The 18,268-nt window shown below is 44.9% G+C and overlaps 1 protein-coding gene across 4 annotated transcripts in view; it reads right to left on the bottom strand.

Moving 5' to 3' along the window:
- Positions 1-1,226: 1,226 nt before the first annotated feature.
- The window catches only part of CIITA (class II major histocompatibility complex transactivator), a 297,918-nt gene continuing 280,876 nt past the window's right edge, over positions 1,227-18,268 (bottom strand). For all 4 annotated transcript variants that reach the window (XM_056535321.1, XM_056535322.1, XM_056535323.1 and 1 more), the window contains 3 exons: positions 15,918-16,001; positions 4,449-4,537; positions 1,227-1,788 (listed from right to left, as the gene is read on the bottom strand). In XM_056535321.1, coding sequence (XP_056391296.1) covers positions 4,453-4,537; positions 15,918-16,001 — 169 coding nt within the window. In that variant the 3' untranslated portion in view covers positions 1,227-1,788; positions 4,449-4,452. The remainder of the gene's footprint in view (positions 1,789-4,448; positions 4,538-15,917; positions 16,002-18,268) is intronic.

Genomic DNA, 18,268 nt, shown 5'->3' with positions numbered 1-18,268 from the left:
ATGTGCTTCTTTATTTATCCTTATTGATACTTCATACTGTCGTATGTGCACCCCCCACAGGAGATACAGAGCTAAGTTGCTGAGACGGCGCTGCATTCCAGTAAAGGTGAAGCCCACCAGCTACCAGCTAACATCTGGATGCTGCTTTTTTTCACTGAAAAAACGCTGTGCGGGAAAATTGGCGTTTTTGACGGCGTTTTTGCAATAAAAAACCTCAGTGGAGTTCCAGCCTTACAGATATATTACAAAGTTTGTTCACATATGCCTTAAGGCTTTATTCACACATTCTATGTGTGGAATTCTCCTACCATAGATCTACCCGCTGTAAATCTGCAGCATATCTGCCACGCCTGACACTGCCCTAATTGAATGGAAATCTTCTTAGTCCCTGAGTAATACAGTTAATCATAGATAGGCAGAGTGGCATGCAGCTGCAGTCTCTTTACTTTTTTGTGTCTGTGAGACTGCATGCTGCTATAATGTCAAGCAAAGAAGACAAATATCTGGTTCGCAATGTGGATCACAACACTAGCCTGATACCAGAAGGCACCTGCCCCCCCCCCCCCAGCCTTGGAGAAAGATGGAAAATGACCCCAAAACACAAACTGGGATTGCAATTTCCTTCCACCCTGACAACTGATCGCACCAGTGGATGTTTCTGGGGATATTTTTGTGTGGCAAACGACGCTGTGTAGGCCATGCCTTAAAAACAACAACCCCTCCGGTGGCTTTAATGCTGTGAATTAGGGGTTGTCAGTATATTGTTTAACTCTGCTACATTAAAGGCCTATTTGTGTTTTAAAGGAGTACCCCAGTGGAAAACTTTTTTTTTTTTTTTTAATCAACTGGTGCCAGAAAGTTAAAAAGATTTGTAAATCACTTCTATTAAAAAAAAATCTTAATCCTTCCAGTACTTATTAGCTGCTGAATACTACATAGGAATTTCTTTTCCTTTTGGAACACAGAGCTCTCTGCTGACATCATGAACACAGTGCTCTCTGCTGACATCTCTGTCCATTTTAAGAACTGTCCAGAGTAGGAGAAAATCCCCATAGCAAACATATGCTGCTCTGGACAGTTCCTAAAATGGACAGAGATGTCAGCAGAGAGCACTGTGGTCATGATGTCAGCAAAGAGCTCTGTGTTCCAAAAAGAAAAGAATTTCCTCTGTAGTATTCAGCAGCTAATAGGTACTGGAAGAATTAAGATTTTTTTAATAGAAGTAATTTACAAACCTGTTTAACTTTCCACCGGAGTACCCCTTTAAGCCTTTTGTATCACCGAGCAGTAATGTATCTGCCAGCAGGTACCCTTGTATTTAAAGGGGTACTCTGCTGCTAAGTGTTCGGAACAAACTGTTCTGAACGCTGGAGCCGGCGACGGGAACTCGTGACATCATAGCCCGGCCACCTAGCCCATAGACTTGCATTGAGAGTGGGGGGCGTGATGTCATGAGGGGGCGGGGCTATGATGTCACAAGCTCCCGACGCCATAGACTTGCATTGAGGGGGCGGGACTATGACATCACAAGCTCTTGGCTCCAGCGTTTGGAACAGTTTGTTCCAAACACTGAGCAATGGCGTACCCCTTTAATGACTTTAGCCCCTGTTTTCATCACCCTACAATAATAAGTTTTGTTATTATGGCACAAAGGAGCAAAAAAAAAAAAAAACCTTGTCAACTGGACATTAGTGCAATTGTGAAACATACAAATGTGCAAATGCTTGGCTTTTTCACTTTGGGCGTTTTCCGTTTTATCATTCAGAGTAATTTTTCTTCATTTCACATCTGCAAAATAAAACAAAAAATACAGTAAATGCTGTAAACTGACTTATACTTTGTTGGTTCACAAAACATGATTCTAAATATACCTCAAAGGAGCCTGAAATGTTGAATATGCAGTCTAGTCTGAAGACATCATGTTACGGAGCAGAAGGGGTGTGATATATAGTTTTGTGGGAAAAGTTCCAGGATAACTTTGTCATTTATTCATGTAAATCTCTTCTCATTCTGGGCTAAGTAGTCATGTGGGCGGTGCTACTCAGTTATTGACAACTATCCATATATAAGTGTACATATGTGAGTTGTTAATTGCTGAGTAGGACTGCCCACCAAGTCATGTTTTCCTGTGGATAGGGGATACTTTTTTTGATACTGTGTAACTCCTTTAATGGAAAGCACCTAAATAGAGGCCAAAATTACCCTTGGATAAATGGGGTCTTTGGATACGTTTGCAATATGGGTTATCCAGGGAAAACGTTTTTTTATATATCAACTGGCTCCAGAAAGTTAAAGGGTAGCTCCCACCATCCTATATTTTTTTTCCTGTCCCTGCCTTTTGCCAATCTATCCCTAACCCCCTCCCTGCTTTTAATTTTTATTTTTACTATATTAAAAATAACTTTTTTTCTGCCTGATAGTGTGCTCACTACCAGACAGACTTCCCCAGCAGGCACGACGTCACTGATGCCTGCTGGGGGGGACTTCCGCCCTTAGTTCATCTACACAGGGTGCCTCCAGCAGTTTCACCCCTACAACTCCCAGCTTGCCCTGACATCTATTGGCTGTCAGGGCATATTGGGAGTTGTAGTATTGAAACAGCTGGAGGCACCCTGTGTAGATAAACTATTAGTTAGTTACATGCGGCGCTGCGGCGCTACGGCGCTAGCCCGTCCACTCCCTCTCCCTCCCCCCGCGCCATACCCCGTTCCCTCCATCACAACCCCCCCCCCCCGCATACCCCGTTCCCTCCCTCACAAACCCCCCTCCCGCATACCCCGTTCCCTCATTACACTTACTGCAGAGTCCGGCAGCGGGCGTGCAGGGACAGCGGCCGTGGCGAGGCGGCGGCGGTGATGTGCAGGAGGAGTGGCCTCCCAGACAGTGGCCGTTCTGACAGACTGATTGTCTGATTGACAGGCAGGGAGCGAGTGCAGCCTAACTGAAAAAGGACTGATTGCCAGGCCAAAATCAGTCCTTTTTCAGGCGTGACGTCACGCCAGGCTGCAGCCGGCCACTAGGAGGGAGACCCCTAGTGGCCGGTTTTCAAGTGTAATTTAAACCATTTTAATAAAAAAAAAATATAATAAAAGTATATTACAGATATGTTGTAGTACATAAGTACTACAACATATCAAAAAATAAAGTTGGTTACAGTGCCCATTTAAACAGATTTGTAAATTACTTCTATTAAAAAATCTTAATCCTTTCAGTACTTATGAGCTGCTGAAGTTATGGTTGTTCTTTTCTGTCTAAGTGCTCTCTGATGACACATGTCTCGGGAACTGCCCAGTTTAGAAGAGGTTTGCTATGGGGATTTGCTTCTAAACTGGGTGGTTCCCGAGACACGTGTCATCAGAGAGCACTTAGACAGAAAAGAACAACCTTAACTTCAGCAGCTCATAAGTACTGAAAGGATTAACATTTTTTAATAGAAGTAATTTACAAATCTGTTTAACTTTCTGGAGCCAGTTGATATATAAAAAATTTTTTTTCCTGGATAACCCCTTAAATTTCACACTAAATTTGCTGTGGAAATGAACCCCTGCTGAGTAATTGGCTAATAGGCTTTTCCGGGCATATTGAGCCATAAGAATAAACATGTTCATTCTTTTGGTGGAATTGGAATCCGTGTCGGAATTTCTGCTTTGGAACATCCATACTGTGAGCAGCTGTAAGCGGATTCCACTCTAGCTTGGAGCGGAAAACATGTAGTGTGCGTGGGCTACAAAGCAAAATGTACCTTACCTGGAGCTGTTGGTGGTTGCCAAATTTATATAAATGCCTCATTATTTCTCAGCCAGGTGTCAAGGAGGGAGAGGTGAGCGAGGTGTGCCAGACTGTGACACTAAAATGGGTACTCCACTGTTCAGCGTTTGGAACAAACTGGAGCCAGGCCGGGAGCTCGTGATGTCATAGCCCTGCCCCCTCAATGCAAGTCTATGGGAGGGGGTGTGACTCCTCCCATAGACTTGCATTGATGGGGCGTGGCTATGACGTAATGTGCTCCCAGCTCCTGCGTTCGGAGCAGTTTGTTCCAAATGTTGAGCAGCGGAGTACCCCTTTAAGAAACTCAGCCCAGCCTCCTTGACACCTGGCTGAGAAATAAAAAGGGCATTTTATACATCCAGCAACTACCATCAGCTCCAGGAGAGGTAGAGTTTGTTTTTGTACCCTAACAGCTATACCACAGTGTCTGCAGTCCCTTTATTTCAGTATGTGTTTAACTGCAAACACAGATCATGAAAATAGTGTAGAACTGAGATATAATAGAATGTTGAATGAATTTGATTTATAGATAAACAATTGCACAACCACAGTGAAAACTACACACAAAAACACTATGAAGAGATTTCAAGCAAATACCACCTTTGCTCTGTTGTAAGAAGTAAAACTTTAGAATTTATCAGCCATATATGTATATTTACAAAAAAAATATAAAAAATTACCTTTTCACCCGATGGTAAGACAGCTGATTCGAGAATCTCGCTGCTGAAGACGCTGTAGAGTGCCATGAGGGATGGTCATACTATACATCCTACAGAGATAAAATATCAAATATGAGTACACAGTATAAAATGTATAACACAATTTTAGGGACAAGCCCCTCAGGACTGCCCTAAACTAGAGACTGCCTACAGTCTTATTAAAACTTAGCTTTTATTTATTCTTGTATAAACGAGGAACTTAAAGTGCTTGTGGTATATACAGTGAAGAAAAGGGGGGGGGGGTTTGGATTAAAAATCCGGCCAGCCCAAGTGCGTGCACCTAAATGCAAATTTGCTTGTCATTTAGACCAAATAAAAAATGGGCACTGTTATTTGCAAAAACTTATATGTGTATATTTTTGGATGAAAAAAAATGCGGCCCCTGCAGCTATTGCCTATGTGTCTCTGTGAGGACAAGTAGGGCTCTGTACACTGAGGACAAGCGGAGCTCTGTACACTGAGGACAAGTAGGGCTCTGTACACTGAGGACAAGCAGAGCTCTGTATACTGAGGACAAGTAGGGCTCTGTGCACTGAGGACAATCAGGGCTCTGCACTGAAGACAAGCAGGCCTCTGTGCACTGAGGACAAGCAGGGCTCTGTGCACTGAGGACAAGCAGGGCTTTGTACACTGAGGACAAGCAGGGCTGAGTGCACTGAGAACAAGCATGGCTCTGTGCACTGAGGACAAGCAGGGCTCTGTACACTGAGGACAAGCGGGGCTCTGTGCACTGAGGACAAGCAGGGCTCTGTGCACTGAGGACAAGCAGGGCTCTGTGTACTGAGGACAAGCAGGGCTCTGTACACTGAGGACAAGCAGGGCTCTGTACACTGAGGACAAGCAGGGCTCTGTACACTGAGGACAAGCAGGGCTCTGTACACTGAGGACAAGCAGGGATCTGTGCACTGAGGACAAGCAGGGCTCTGTATACTGAGGACAAGCAGGGCTCTGTGCACTGAGGACAAGCAGGGCTCTGTGCACTCAGGACAAGCAGGGCTAAGTGCACTGAGAACAAGTATGGCTCTGTGCACTGAGGACAAGCAGGGCTCTGTACACTGAGGACAAGCAGGGCTCTGTACACTGAGGACAAGCAGGGCTCTGTACACTGAGGACAAGCAGGGCTTTGTACACTGAGGACAAGCAGGGCTCTGTGCACTGAGGACAAATGGGCACTGTTATTTGCAAAAACTTATATGTGTATATTTTTGGGTGAAAAAAAATGCGGCCCCTGCAGCTATTGCCTATGTGTCTCTGTTGTCAGGATCCAGAATGGTATGCGGGGAGGACACGGGTAGTGGATCCTCTGTGTCAGTGAGGTGATGGCGTGGGCCGTACCAGGGGAACGGAATCTAAGGGGTTACTGGTTTTCACCAGAGCCCGCCGCAAGGCGGGATGGACTTGCTGCGGCAGGTAACCCCCAGGTCGTTCCACCCTATATCGACTCAACCTCACTGACTGCTGAGACAGGCGCGGTACACAAGGACTAGGCAAAAGGCAAGGTCAGATGTAGCAGAAGGTCGGGGCAGGCAGCAACGGTTGGTAGTCAAGGGCAACGGCAAAGGTCTGGATACACAGGCTATGGACACACGGAAACGCTTTCACTGGCACAAGGCAACAAGATCCGGCAAGGACAGGAAGGGGAAGTGGGTTTTTATATGTAAGGAAGTGATTAACACTGATTGAGCCAGGCACCAATTAGTGGTGCACTGGCCCTTTAAATTTCAGAGAGACGGCGCGCGCGCGCCCTGGAGAGCGGGGCCGCGCGCAACGGGACCTGACAGCAGGGGAATGGAGCAGGTGAGAGGACTGGGATGCGACCAGCGGGCGGGCGCGTCCCGCCACGTGGATCGCATCCCCACCGGTGACAGTAAAGCAGCGCTCCCGGTCAGCGGGTCTGACCGGGGCGCTGCAAGTAGACAAGCGCCGCGAGCGCTCCGGGAGGGAGCAGGGACCCGGAGTGCTCAGCGTGACAGTACCCCCCCCTTGGGTCTCCCCCTCTTTTTGGAACCAAAGAATCTGTAGATAAGTTCCTCGTCTAAAATATTGGCCTCGGGTTCCCATGATCTTTCTTCAGGACTACAATTCTCCCAATCCACCCAACATTTTTTTTTTACCTCGGACGACCTTGGAGGCGAGGATTTCCTTGACGGAGAAGACATCAGAGGAGCCAGAGATAGGAGCAGGAACAGTGACCTTGGGAGAAAAGCGGTTAAGTACGAGAGGATTGAGAAGAGAAACATGGAAAGAGTTAGGAATACGAAGAGAAGGGGGAAGATGAAGCTTGTAGGAGACAGAATTGATTTGATTCTTGATTTTAAAAGGCCCGAAATACCGAGGACCAAGCTTGTAGCTAGGGACACGGAAACGGATGTATTTGGCGGAGAGCCGTACTTTGTCACCGGGGGCAAAAACAGGAGGAATTCTCTTTTTATTGGCATGTCTCTTCATGCGAGATGAGGCCAGTAATAACGACTTTTGAGTCTCCTTCCAGATGGAGGAGAAATCTTGTGTCAATTCATCCACGGCAGGAACTCCAGACGAAATGGGAAAGGGGAGGGGGGGAAGCGGGTGACGGCCGTACACCACAAAAAATGGAGATTTGGAGGAAGATTCAGAATTCTTGAAGTTATACGAGAATTCAGCCCAGGGCAGAAGGTCGACCCAATCATCTTGACGGGAGGAGACAAAATGCCGCAAGTAGTCGTCAAGAATCTGGTTAACTCTTTCCACTTGTCCATTGGATTGAGGGTGATAGGAGGAAGAGAAATTCAATTTGATCTTTAATTGACTGCAGAGTGCTCTCCAAAATTTTGAAACAAATTGAACACCTCTATCAGAGACAATGGCCCTCATGTACAAAGACTGGAGTGTCGGTTACCTTTTTTTTTTTTCAGTGTACTCGTCTTTTTTTCCTTGTGATTTACTAATCTGTTGCATGTGTCGCACGATATTAAATTCTGTCGCACGGGAATAGAAAGTGTTGCACTGGAAAAATAAAAATTAAACCAAATAAATAAAGTAAAGTTACTCTGCACAAGGATGTAACTTTACATTCATGATTGTTAATGTAACCCATTAACAACCCCAAAGTTTTTAAAAAATATATATATATAAAAAAAAAAATATATATATATATATATATATATATATATATATATATATATAAATTAAAAAAATCTATTACATAATTTAATCATAAAAGCATTGAGGGGTTAAAAATGCTTTTAAAGTATAAAACAAGTAATTTAATCATGAACCACAATATTCAGCTGTCACTTCCTCAAAAACACTCCATTTTTCCATTTTCACTCGACCCCTGGGCTGTTGGTTTTTCAGAGTTGAGAAATCACACTGTTTTCAGAGTTATTTCACAATTACTCCGAGTGATTTTTCCATTTTGTCGGGTTAACGCCCATTTTTGAGTAAACCACGCCCATTTTGTAGGTCAAAGTAAACTCTCCGAGTGTTTTTGAAAATGTAGGTTGTGAGCCTAAATTTTGGGCGCAGATTTGGGCGCACGCAGGATACGACCAAATTTTGGGTGCAATAACCGAGAAAAAACGTTGGTTCTCCTTTAGTAAATGAGGGCCAATATGCGTGGGAAGCCTGTGGAGCAGAAAATTTGTTTCGACAATTGTGGCACAGAAGGTAGACCTGGAAGTCGGACAAAATGAGCCATTTTGGAAAAGCAATCAACGACCACCCAAATGACAGAGTTGCCATGAGATGAAGGTAGGTCAGTTATAAAGTCCATCGCTATATGAGACCATGGCTGTTCAGGCACAGGCAGAAGAAGACCAGCCAGCTTCTGGCATGGAGTCTTGTCACGTGCACACACTGTACAGGCCCGTACGAAATCGGTCACATCTTTCTCCAAGGAAGACCACCAATAGTGTCTGGCAATTAGCTGTATGGACTTTTTGATTCCAGCATGACCCGCCAGGTGGGAGGAATGACCCCATTTGAGAGTCTGGAGGCGAAGACGTGGAGGAACATACGTTTTTCCGGGAGGAATTGGCACCAAAGAAGCTGGGGCGGAGACGACCAGACACTCAGGAGGAATGATGTGTTGAGGAAGAACTTCTGATTCCGAGGCATCGGTGCTACGTGATAGAGCATCAGCCCTGACATTCTTGTCCGAAAATGAATTTGAAAATTGAAAGGGGCAAAGAACAATGACCATCTAGCCTGGCGGGGATTTAACTGCTGGGCGGATTGAAGGTAGGGCAAACTTTTGTGGTCAGTGTAGATGGTGATGGGATGCAAGGATCCTTCTAGAAGATGTCTCCACTCCTCAAGTTCCAACTTAATGGCCAATAGTTCCCGGTCTCCAATGGAATAATTCTTTTCAGGAGGAGAGAAAGTCTTGGAGAAAAATCCGCAAGTGATATTTTTTCCTTTAGTGGTTTTTTGAAGAAGGACAGCTCCGGCACCAACTGAGGAAGCGTCAACCTCAAGGAAGAAAGGCTTCAGAGGATCTGGCCTTGGCAGGACTGGAGCAGAAGTGAAGGCAGCTTTGAGGTGTTTAAAGGCCTCCTCTGCCTGCGGTAGCCAGGATTTCGGATTAGCATTTTTCTTGGACAAGGCCACAATAGGCGCAACAATGGTGGAGAAATGGGGAATGAATTGACGATAATAATTTGCAAATCAGAGAAATCGTTGGATGGCTCGCAAACCAGTGCGACGTGGCCAATCTATTACTGCAGATAGTTTATCAGGGTCCATTTGAAGACCTTGACCGGAGACTATGTATCCCAAGAAGGGGAGACTGCTGCATTCAAAAAGACATTTCTCGATCTTGGCATAAAGATGATTTTTGCGTGGGCGCTGGAGCACTTGACTGACATGGAGGCGATGTTCCTCTAGGTTGGAAGAAAAAATAAGACTGTCATCAAGATAGACCAACAAGAGAAGGAATAAAAACGTGTTCCTCAATGAAGGCGCTGGTCCATGGGTACATTTAAATGTTTAATTATGACATATAAAGCAACGCTTTTTGACCCCGGACAGGGGTCTGCATCAGGCACAAAGAACAGCATACAAAAGACTTCCTTTTATACGATTTTACAAAAGATGACTACTTCCGGAATACCGGAAAAAAGTCGTGTGCAAAAGAATCAGTACATAAAAGAATAATTGTAAAAAATAGCAGATAATATACATGTATGCTTTAAAACAATTAAAATTAACCTGTATGACATCAAAGAAAAAGAAAAAGAAACAAATGTCCCTTATAAATAAATTACATGCCAAAGTAACATGTGCTATACCAAGAACATCCAGTAGATGGCAATGTTAACAACAGAATAAAGAGGTCTCATGTACTAAATTGAAAGATGTAGTACTAAAAATCAACCACAAGATGGCAGTATTCACAATAAAATAGAGGAGTTTAACCTGCTTGGTTACCTACAAGGGTTGGATAGCAAGCAGAGCGGACAGATTTGGAAGAAATCTCCCCGGTCACTCTAATCAGCACATACACTACCGATGATTGGACCGATTAAAGGTAAATGGCAATATATTGGTAGAGGCACATTAGTTTGCTTATTTCTTATATTGATATAAATACTTATGTGAGGGATATCCTAATAAAGTAAATGATGTATAGGCTGTCACAGCGAAAGCCACTTGTGTAAAGGAAAATTGTCACAGCAAAAACCACTATTATAAGAGGAAATTGATATGAAGGATAGAATGGATATGAAAAGGGCTGGATAATTACAGGTAAACCTATAGTTGATGTTACAGTATTACTTCTGACAGTTCATTCAAACCGTCCGGAACTAAAGTTCCCATGCGATAAATCCAATAGATTTCCTTCCTTTTCAGTTATTCAAATAGATTTGGAACATGGATAGGGACTGCTTCCAGCGGTGTAATAGTAATAGGGTACTGTATGTCTGGATGAAATTGTGCGCAGTGTCGAGATATTCCATGCAATAGAAAATTATTTTGGATGTTTTGCCGATGTTTATTAAGCCGATTGTGAAGAGCCTGTGTGGTGCGTCCTACATATTGTAGTGAGCACATACATTGTATAACATAAATGACATATTCAGATTGACACATTAGTCTAGTTTTAATATTAAAAGTGTGACCAGTTTTTTTTAGATGTTATAGTTGTCAGGCCGTGGGTAATTTCTTTACAGCATAAACAGTTTCTTTTATTGCACTGTGTTTTTTTCTTTGCATTAATCAAGATAGACCACCACACAGGAATACAGCATGTTCCGGAAAATCTCGTTGACAAAGTCCTGGAAGACCGCTGGGGTGTTGCATAGACCGAAGGGCATGACAAGATATTCAAAGTGACCATCTCTGGTATTGAAAGTGGTTTTCCATTCATCACCTTCACGAATACGGATGAGATTATAGGCGCCCCTTAGATCAAGTTTGGTGAAGATCTTGGCTCCACACAATCGATCGAATAGTTCAGAGATGAGTGGTAGAGGATAGCATTTTTTTACTGTGATCTTATTAAGACCTCGGTAGTCAATACAAGGGTGTAGAGACCCATCCTTCTTGGCCACGAAGAAGAATCCAGCTCCGGCTGGAGAAGAAGATTTCCGGATAAACCCTCTTTTGAGGTTTTCCCGAATGTACTCCGTCATGGCTTGTGTTTCCGGGTCAGAAAGTGGGTAAATCCTACCACGGGGCGGTGTGGTACCAGGGAGCAAGTCGATAGGGCAGTCATAGGGTCTATGTGGAGGTAAGACCTCTGCTTGCTTTTTACTAAAGACGTCAGTAAAGTCCTGATAGGCCTTAGGAAGAACTGGCAATGGAGTGGCAACGGAGACTTGGCAGGAAGAAACTGGGTGGAGACATCGCTTGTGGCAAGAAGATCCCCAACTCTTAATGTCCCCGGTGGCCCAGTCGAGGCTAGGCGAGTGACGTTGGAGCCAGGGCAAGCCCAGAAGAATTTCTGAAGTATAGTTGGGCAGCACGAAAAATTCAATATGTTCATGATGGTGAACTCCAACACTCATGAGCAGCGGTTGAGTGCGGTAACGCACGGTCCAGACCAGCCTCTCTCCATTGACGGATGAAATGAAGAGAGGTTTGACAAGACGGGTAACAGGAATATTGAATCTGTTGATTAGGGAGGCTTCAATGAAACTTCCCGCTGAACCAGAATCCAAGAAGGCCACAGCGGGGAAGGAAGTGTTAGTATTAGCGGGTATAGCAATCCGCACAGGTATAGTCAGTCGTGGAGAGGAAGAATTGACACCTAGCAACGCCTCTCCTACGTTAACTAGGTGCAAGCGTTTCCCTGACGCGGAGGACAAATAGGACAGTCCTTTAGGAAATGTTCGGTACTAGCACAGTACAGGCACAGGTTTTCGTTCCTACGGCGAATCTTGTTGGGTCAGGCGAGACCGATCCACTTGCATAGCCTCCTCGGCGGAAGGCACTGGAATAGATTGCAAAGGACGCTGGAAGAGAGGTGCCAGGGGAGGAAACCGCCTGGTGCGAACAAGATCCTTTTCCTGACAAAGTTCCTGGCATCTTTCAGAGAAACGCATGTCGATGCATGTGGCCAAATGGATAGGTTCAGACAGGGTAGCAGGAATTTCTTGTGCAGCCAGAACATCTTTGATGTGACTGGATAAGCCTTTCTTGAAGGTCGCGCAGAGGGCCTCATTATTCCAGGATAGCTCAGAGGCGAGGGTGCGGAACTGAATGGCGTATTCGCCCACTGAAGAACTCCCTTTGGACAAGATTCAATAGGGCAGTCTCGGCTGAGGAAGACACAGCGTACTTCAAAGACACAGCGTACTTCTGAGAAGAAGGACTGGATAGTAGCAATGGCAGGATCGTTGCGGTCCCAAAGCGGTGTGGCTCAGGACAAAGCCTTTCCAGACAGCAGGCTGACCACGAATGCCACCTTAGACCGTTCTGTAGGAAATTGGTCTGACATCATCTCCAGTTGTAGGGAACACTGGGACAGGAAACCACGGCACAGTTTAGAGTCCCCATCAAACTTGTCAGGTAGGGACAGGCGGAGCCTGGGAGCGGCCACTCGCTGCGGAGGTGATGCAGGAGCTGGCGGAGGAGATGGTTGCTGTTGTTGAGGCAGAAGCTGTTATAGCATAGCAGTCAACTGAGTTAGCTGTTGTCCTTGTAGCGCGATTCTGCTGAGATTGCTGGGCGACCACGGAGGTTAGGTCAGTGACACAGGGCAGCGGGACCTCAGCAGGATCCATGGCCAGATCTACTGTCAGGATCCGGAGTGGTATCCGGGGAGGACACGGGTAGTGGATCCTCTGTGTCAGTGAGGTGATGGCGTGGGCCGTACCAGGGGAACGGAATCTAAGGGGTTACTGGTTTTCACCAGAGCCCGCCGCAAGGCGGGATAGACTTGCTGCGGCAGGTAACCCCCAGGTCGTTCCACCCGATAGTGACTCAACCTCACTGACTGCTGAGACAGGCGCGGTACACAAGGACTAGGCAAAAGGCAAGGTCAAACGTAGCAGAAGGTCGGGGCAGGCAGCATCGGTTTGTAGTCAAGGGCAACGGCAAGGGTCTGGATACACAGGCTATGGACACACGGAAACGCCTTCACTGGCACAAGGCAACAAGATCCGGCAAGGACAGGAAGGGGAAGAGATTAACAATGATTGGGCCAGGCACCAATTAGTGGTGCACTGGTCCTTTAAATTTCCAGAGAGTCGGCGCGCGCGCGCCCTAGAGAGCGGGGCCGCGTGCACCGGGACCTGACAGCAGGGGAACGGGGCAGGTGAGAGGACTGGGATGCGACCCGCGGGCGGGTGCATCCCGCCACATAGATCGCATCCCCACCGGTGACAGTAGAGCAGTGCTCCCGGTCAGCGGGTCTGACCGGGGCGCTGCAAGCAGACAAGCACTTCAAGCGCACTGGGAGGGAGCAGGGACCCGGAGCGCTCGGCGTGACATCTGTGAGGACAAGTAGGGCTCTGTACACTGAGGACAAGTAGGGCTCTGTACACTGAGGACAAGCAGAGCTCTGTACACTGAGGACAAGCAGGGCTCTGTACACTGAGGACAAGCACGGCTCTGTGCACTGAAGACAAGCACGGCTCTGTGCACTGAAGACAAGCAGGGCTCTGTACATTAGGACAAGCAGGGCTCTGTACACTGAGGACAAGCAGGGCTCTGTACACTGAGGACAAGCAGGGCTCTGTACACTGAGGACAAGCAGGGCTCTGTACACTGAGGACAAGCAGGGCTCAGTACACTGAGGACAAGCAGGGATCTGTGCACTGAGGACAAGCAGGGCTCTGTATACTGAGGACAAGCAGGGCACTGTGCACTGAGGACAAGCAGGGCTCTGTGCACTGAGGACAAGCAGGGCTATGCACACTGAGGACAAGCAGGGCTCTGCGCACTGAGGACAAGCAGGGCTCTGCACACTGAGGACAAGCAGGGCTCTGTACACTGAGGAAAAGCAGGGCTCTGTACACTGAGGACAAGCAGGGCTCTGTAGACTGAGGACAAGCAGGGATCTGTGCACTGAGGACAAGCAGGGATCTGTATACTGGGGACAAGCAGGGCTCTGTGCACTGAGGACAATCAGGGCTCTGTGCACTGAGGACAAGCAGGGCTCTGTATACTGAGGACAAGCAGGGCTCTGTGCACTGAGGACAAGCAGGGCTCTGTATACTATGGACAAGCAGGGCTCTGTGCAGTAAGGACCAGCAGGGCTCTGTACACTGAGGACAAGCAGGGCTCTGTATACTGAGAACAGGCAGGGCTCTGTGCACTGAGGACAAGCAGGGCTGTGTGCACTGAGAACAAGCAGGGCTCTGTGCACTGAGGACAAGAAGGGCTCTGTGCACTGAGGACAAGCAGGGCTCTGTGCACTGAGGACAAGCGGGGCTCTGTGCACTGAGGACAAGCAGGGCTCTGTGCACTGAGGACAAGCAGGGCTCTGTGCACTGAGGACAAGCAGGGCTCTGTGCATTGAGGACAAGCAGGGCTCTACACTGAGGACAAGCAGGGCTCTGTATACTGAGGACAAGCAGGGCTCTGTGCACTGAGGACAAGGAGGGCTCTGTATACTAAGGACAAGCAGGGCTCTATGCACTGAGGCTGTGTGACATGCTCCCGACTCACACAGCAAGATTATTAACAAGCCAGGAGCTTGCACAGAGTCCTGCTAATCCTGCCAACACTCCCTGTATTTTGTCTCCACACAGGCAATAGCTGCAGGGACAGCATTTTTTCACCCAAAAATATACACATTTTTTTAACCAATGTGTGTTATTGTCTGCATTATAAAAAAAAGTTTTTGCAAATGACAGGAACACTTTAAGAATATTTACTGATAGAGCATCAGCCAATCTCTGTGGAGACACTATCCAGCTTAAAGGGGTACTCCTGTGCTCCAGCATTCTGAACATTTTGTTCAGAACACTCTGAGCTGGAGGCCGAGATTGTCACGGCCACGCCCCCTCATGACATCATGCCACTCCCTCTACATTCATGTCTATAGGAGGGAGTGTGTCGACCTACCCCCTCCATTCATGTCTATGGGAGGGGGCGTGTCAACACGCCCCCTCCCATAGATATGAATGGAGGGGGTGTGGCGTGGCATGACGTCACGAGAGGGCATCACGGCCACTGCCCCAGAAACCAGGAATTTGTTTAGAACGCTGGGAGCTGTGGGAGATCGAGGGGGGATGTCTAGCAGCGGAGTATATTTAAAGGGATGCGGAAAGAACAAACAACCCCTGTGGAATGTTTTGATACGGCTAGTACAGGTAACCAGAAGTCCTTACTAGTTTTCCCCAGACACTGATACACCATCAACATTTACATACAGAGCTTAGGTCACACAGTGTAGGTGGTAAATGTTAGATCACTGATGGGAACCCCACAGTGACTAAAATGAGGGTCCTGATTCCCCTGATCCTCGGTTATCTCCCATAGAGTTGTATGAAGCTGCACATACTCGACCGTCATCCCATATCAATTCCTTCTCACTACATTAGGCTATGTTCACATGGTGGAAAATATGTGGAATTCCGCACATTTTTATGTTCACATGAAATGGACTCAAGTGAATTTTTTCTGGCGGATTCTGTTCGGAAATTCTGCGGTGTGAACATGGCCTTATGCCGGAAATATGAAACTCAAGACCTGCAAACTAGTGACGTCGAGGTTAACAATCAGTTTTTCTAAAGACCTTTATAAATAAGAGTTATCTGAATCTCACCCCGCTAAAAAAGAATACGATTGTTCAAAGCATCATAGAAGGGAGCTTAAAGATCTATGTTTACATATATTTACAGTTTCAGTTGAATGCATTTAAACTTCTTTTCTCATTTATCTGTCTACCACAATTCCCCGTTTATCTATTCTGTGGGCTAGAAATGTTACCCTGCATTTTATAATTCCAACAGTAGGTGGAGCCACATAATAAACCGTATAAAACCCATATGCTCTTACCTTAGACTTCTCATTTTAGGGCACTTCTGAAGACTTGCTGCAAGTTTTTCAGCCCCGGTACATGTGATCCTGTTGCAATCCAAGCTTAAGACAAACAAACAAAAAAAAGCTAACTGACTAGAAAAAAGCAGAACATTAAAGAAAACCAGACACAATGGGGGAAATTACTAAAACTGTCCAATTCTTAGAGAGATTAAGGAAAAGAAAAAAGAACTCCAACTCGGCGCTGTTCCAATGAGGCAACGTTTTCATTCTTAATCAAGTAAAACCATATTTATTTGATAAATTAGTTTTACAGGCACATCAGAGGCAAGACGCGTTTCGGGTCACTACGTACCCTTTCTCAATTGCGGATGTAACAAGTAGTAAGAATAGCGGTCATTTATAGTTACAAAAAGCCCGCCAACATATAGGAGGCGTGGCTAAACCTCCTTAGTGCGTGTACATTTCCATAAAACATCATATAGTTAAATTTAGCATTTTATATCCCGCTACAATACAGTTTAAGAATACATAACAAAAAGTAAAAAAATAATCAAAAATAGACAAAAGACATTGATTGCACCTTTAACCCGGACCTAAACGGGCTCCTTTCTGTGAGCTCCGTGAACATAATAAACATAAAGTCAACAAACTTACCATGAGTAAAGAATTTTGTCTTTCGTACAGCATAATATACAATGTCAGTCTATATCTAAAAGAAAAAGGCCGAACTAATTATAATGCATTTTTACAAAACATATCTCGGATGTAAGTAAACACTGTAGTAGAGACGTCACCTCAAGGTTTTCTTATGAATGACCGCTCCATATGTGTAAACCTCATGACGTATCTGACGTACCCAGCGTCATCACCGTGGTGACCGTAACTCTCCCACAACTTTATCAATGGGCAAGCGGCTACACATTTGTTGATATTCAGCCGAGCAACGCTTACAAGGTAGGTCATTTTGCCAGAAACCCTGTTATAAATATACCGCAACTATAGCGATACTAATTAGGAAATATTTCACTATCTGCCATATCTAAATAAATAAATAAGGTGACACTAAACATAATTTATGATTATAAAATTCTAGTGAAAATAAGTACTAATTAAAATTGTATATAAAAATATTCCAAAAAATATATTGTAAATAGAGCAGACATAAAGGGACCATTCAGCGCTAAAAATCGGGAATAATTTAAATAATTTATAGCAGAATTAAAATACAGTATGTATGGGGTTGTACACAAATTTATACCCAAAGCAAAAAAACATTATTTAATTATGTAGATAATTGTAATTTAATGGGTATTCTCAATATATTCATTAAGACCAAGAGGAACTAAAGTTTTTAAACGGAATATCCAATATTTCTCCCAGTTTTTCAAGGAATTGAAGCGCTGGTTGGTTCCTCTAGCTATGTGCTCAATGGGAAACAGTCTAAAACCAGTAAAATCACACTTATGGAAATGTAGAGCATGTCTAGATACGCTGTGCAAAATGTAGCCATTATTAACATTATTGCGGTGCTTGTTAATCCGGCATCGGAAAGGTTGGATTGTGCGGCCAATATACTGGAGTCCGCACTGACACTCAAGCAGATAAACAACATATTCGGTGCCGCAATTCATATGGGATTTTATTTGGAAGGTCTCACCTGTAACGACCGACTTAAATTCTTTTATGCCGTGAACCATATTAGCGCAGCATTTGCAGGTTTTAGAGCTACACCTGAAACACCCCAAAATGGCAGGGAAAAAACTATTTTTACTGCAATAGTTTTTTACCTGCCATAATAGGTTTTTTATTTATTTTATTCAGGATTTTTAGCGCTAAATGGTCCCTTTATGTATGCTCTATTTACAATATGTTTATTGGAATATTTTTATATACAAATTTAATTAGTACTTATTTTCACTAGAATTTTATAATCATAAATTATGTTTAGTGTCACCTTATTTATTTATTTAGATATGGCAGATAGTGAAATATTTCCTAATTAGTATCGCTATAGTTGCGGTATATTTATAGCAGGGTTTCTGGCAAAATGACCTACCTTGTAAGCGTTGCTCCGCTGAATATCAACAAATGTGTAGCCGCTTGCCCATTGATAAAGTTGTGGGATAGTTACGGTCACCACGGTGATGACGCTAGGTACGTCAGATACGTCATGATGTTTACACATATGGAGCGGTCATTCATAAGAAAACCTTGAGGTGACGTCTCTACTACAGTGTTTACTTACATCCGAGATGTGTTTTGTAAAAATGCATTATAATTAGTTCGGCCTTTTTCTTTTAGATATAGACTGACATTGTATATTATGCTGTATGAAAGATAAAATTCTTCACTCATGGTAAGTTTGT

This window comes from Hyla sarda, chromosome 8 (assembly GCF_029499605.1).
Source record: "Hyla sarda isolate aHylSar1 chromosome 8, aHylSar1.hap1, whole genome shotgun sequence".
Classification (NCBI taxonomy): Eukaryota; Metazoa; Chordata; class Amphibia; order Anura; family Hylidae; genus Hyla; species Hyla sarda.
The sequence above is the reverse complement of the archived record's forward strand: the minus strand, read 5'-3'. Positions and strand labels throughout refer to the sequence as shown.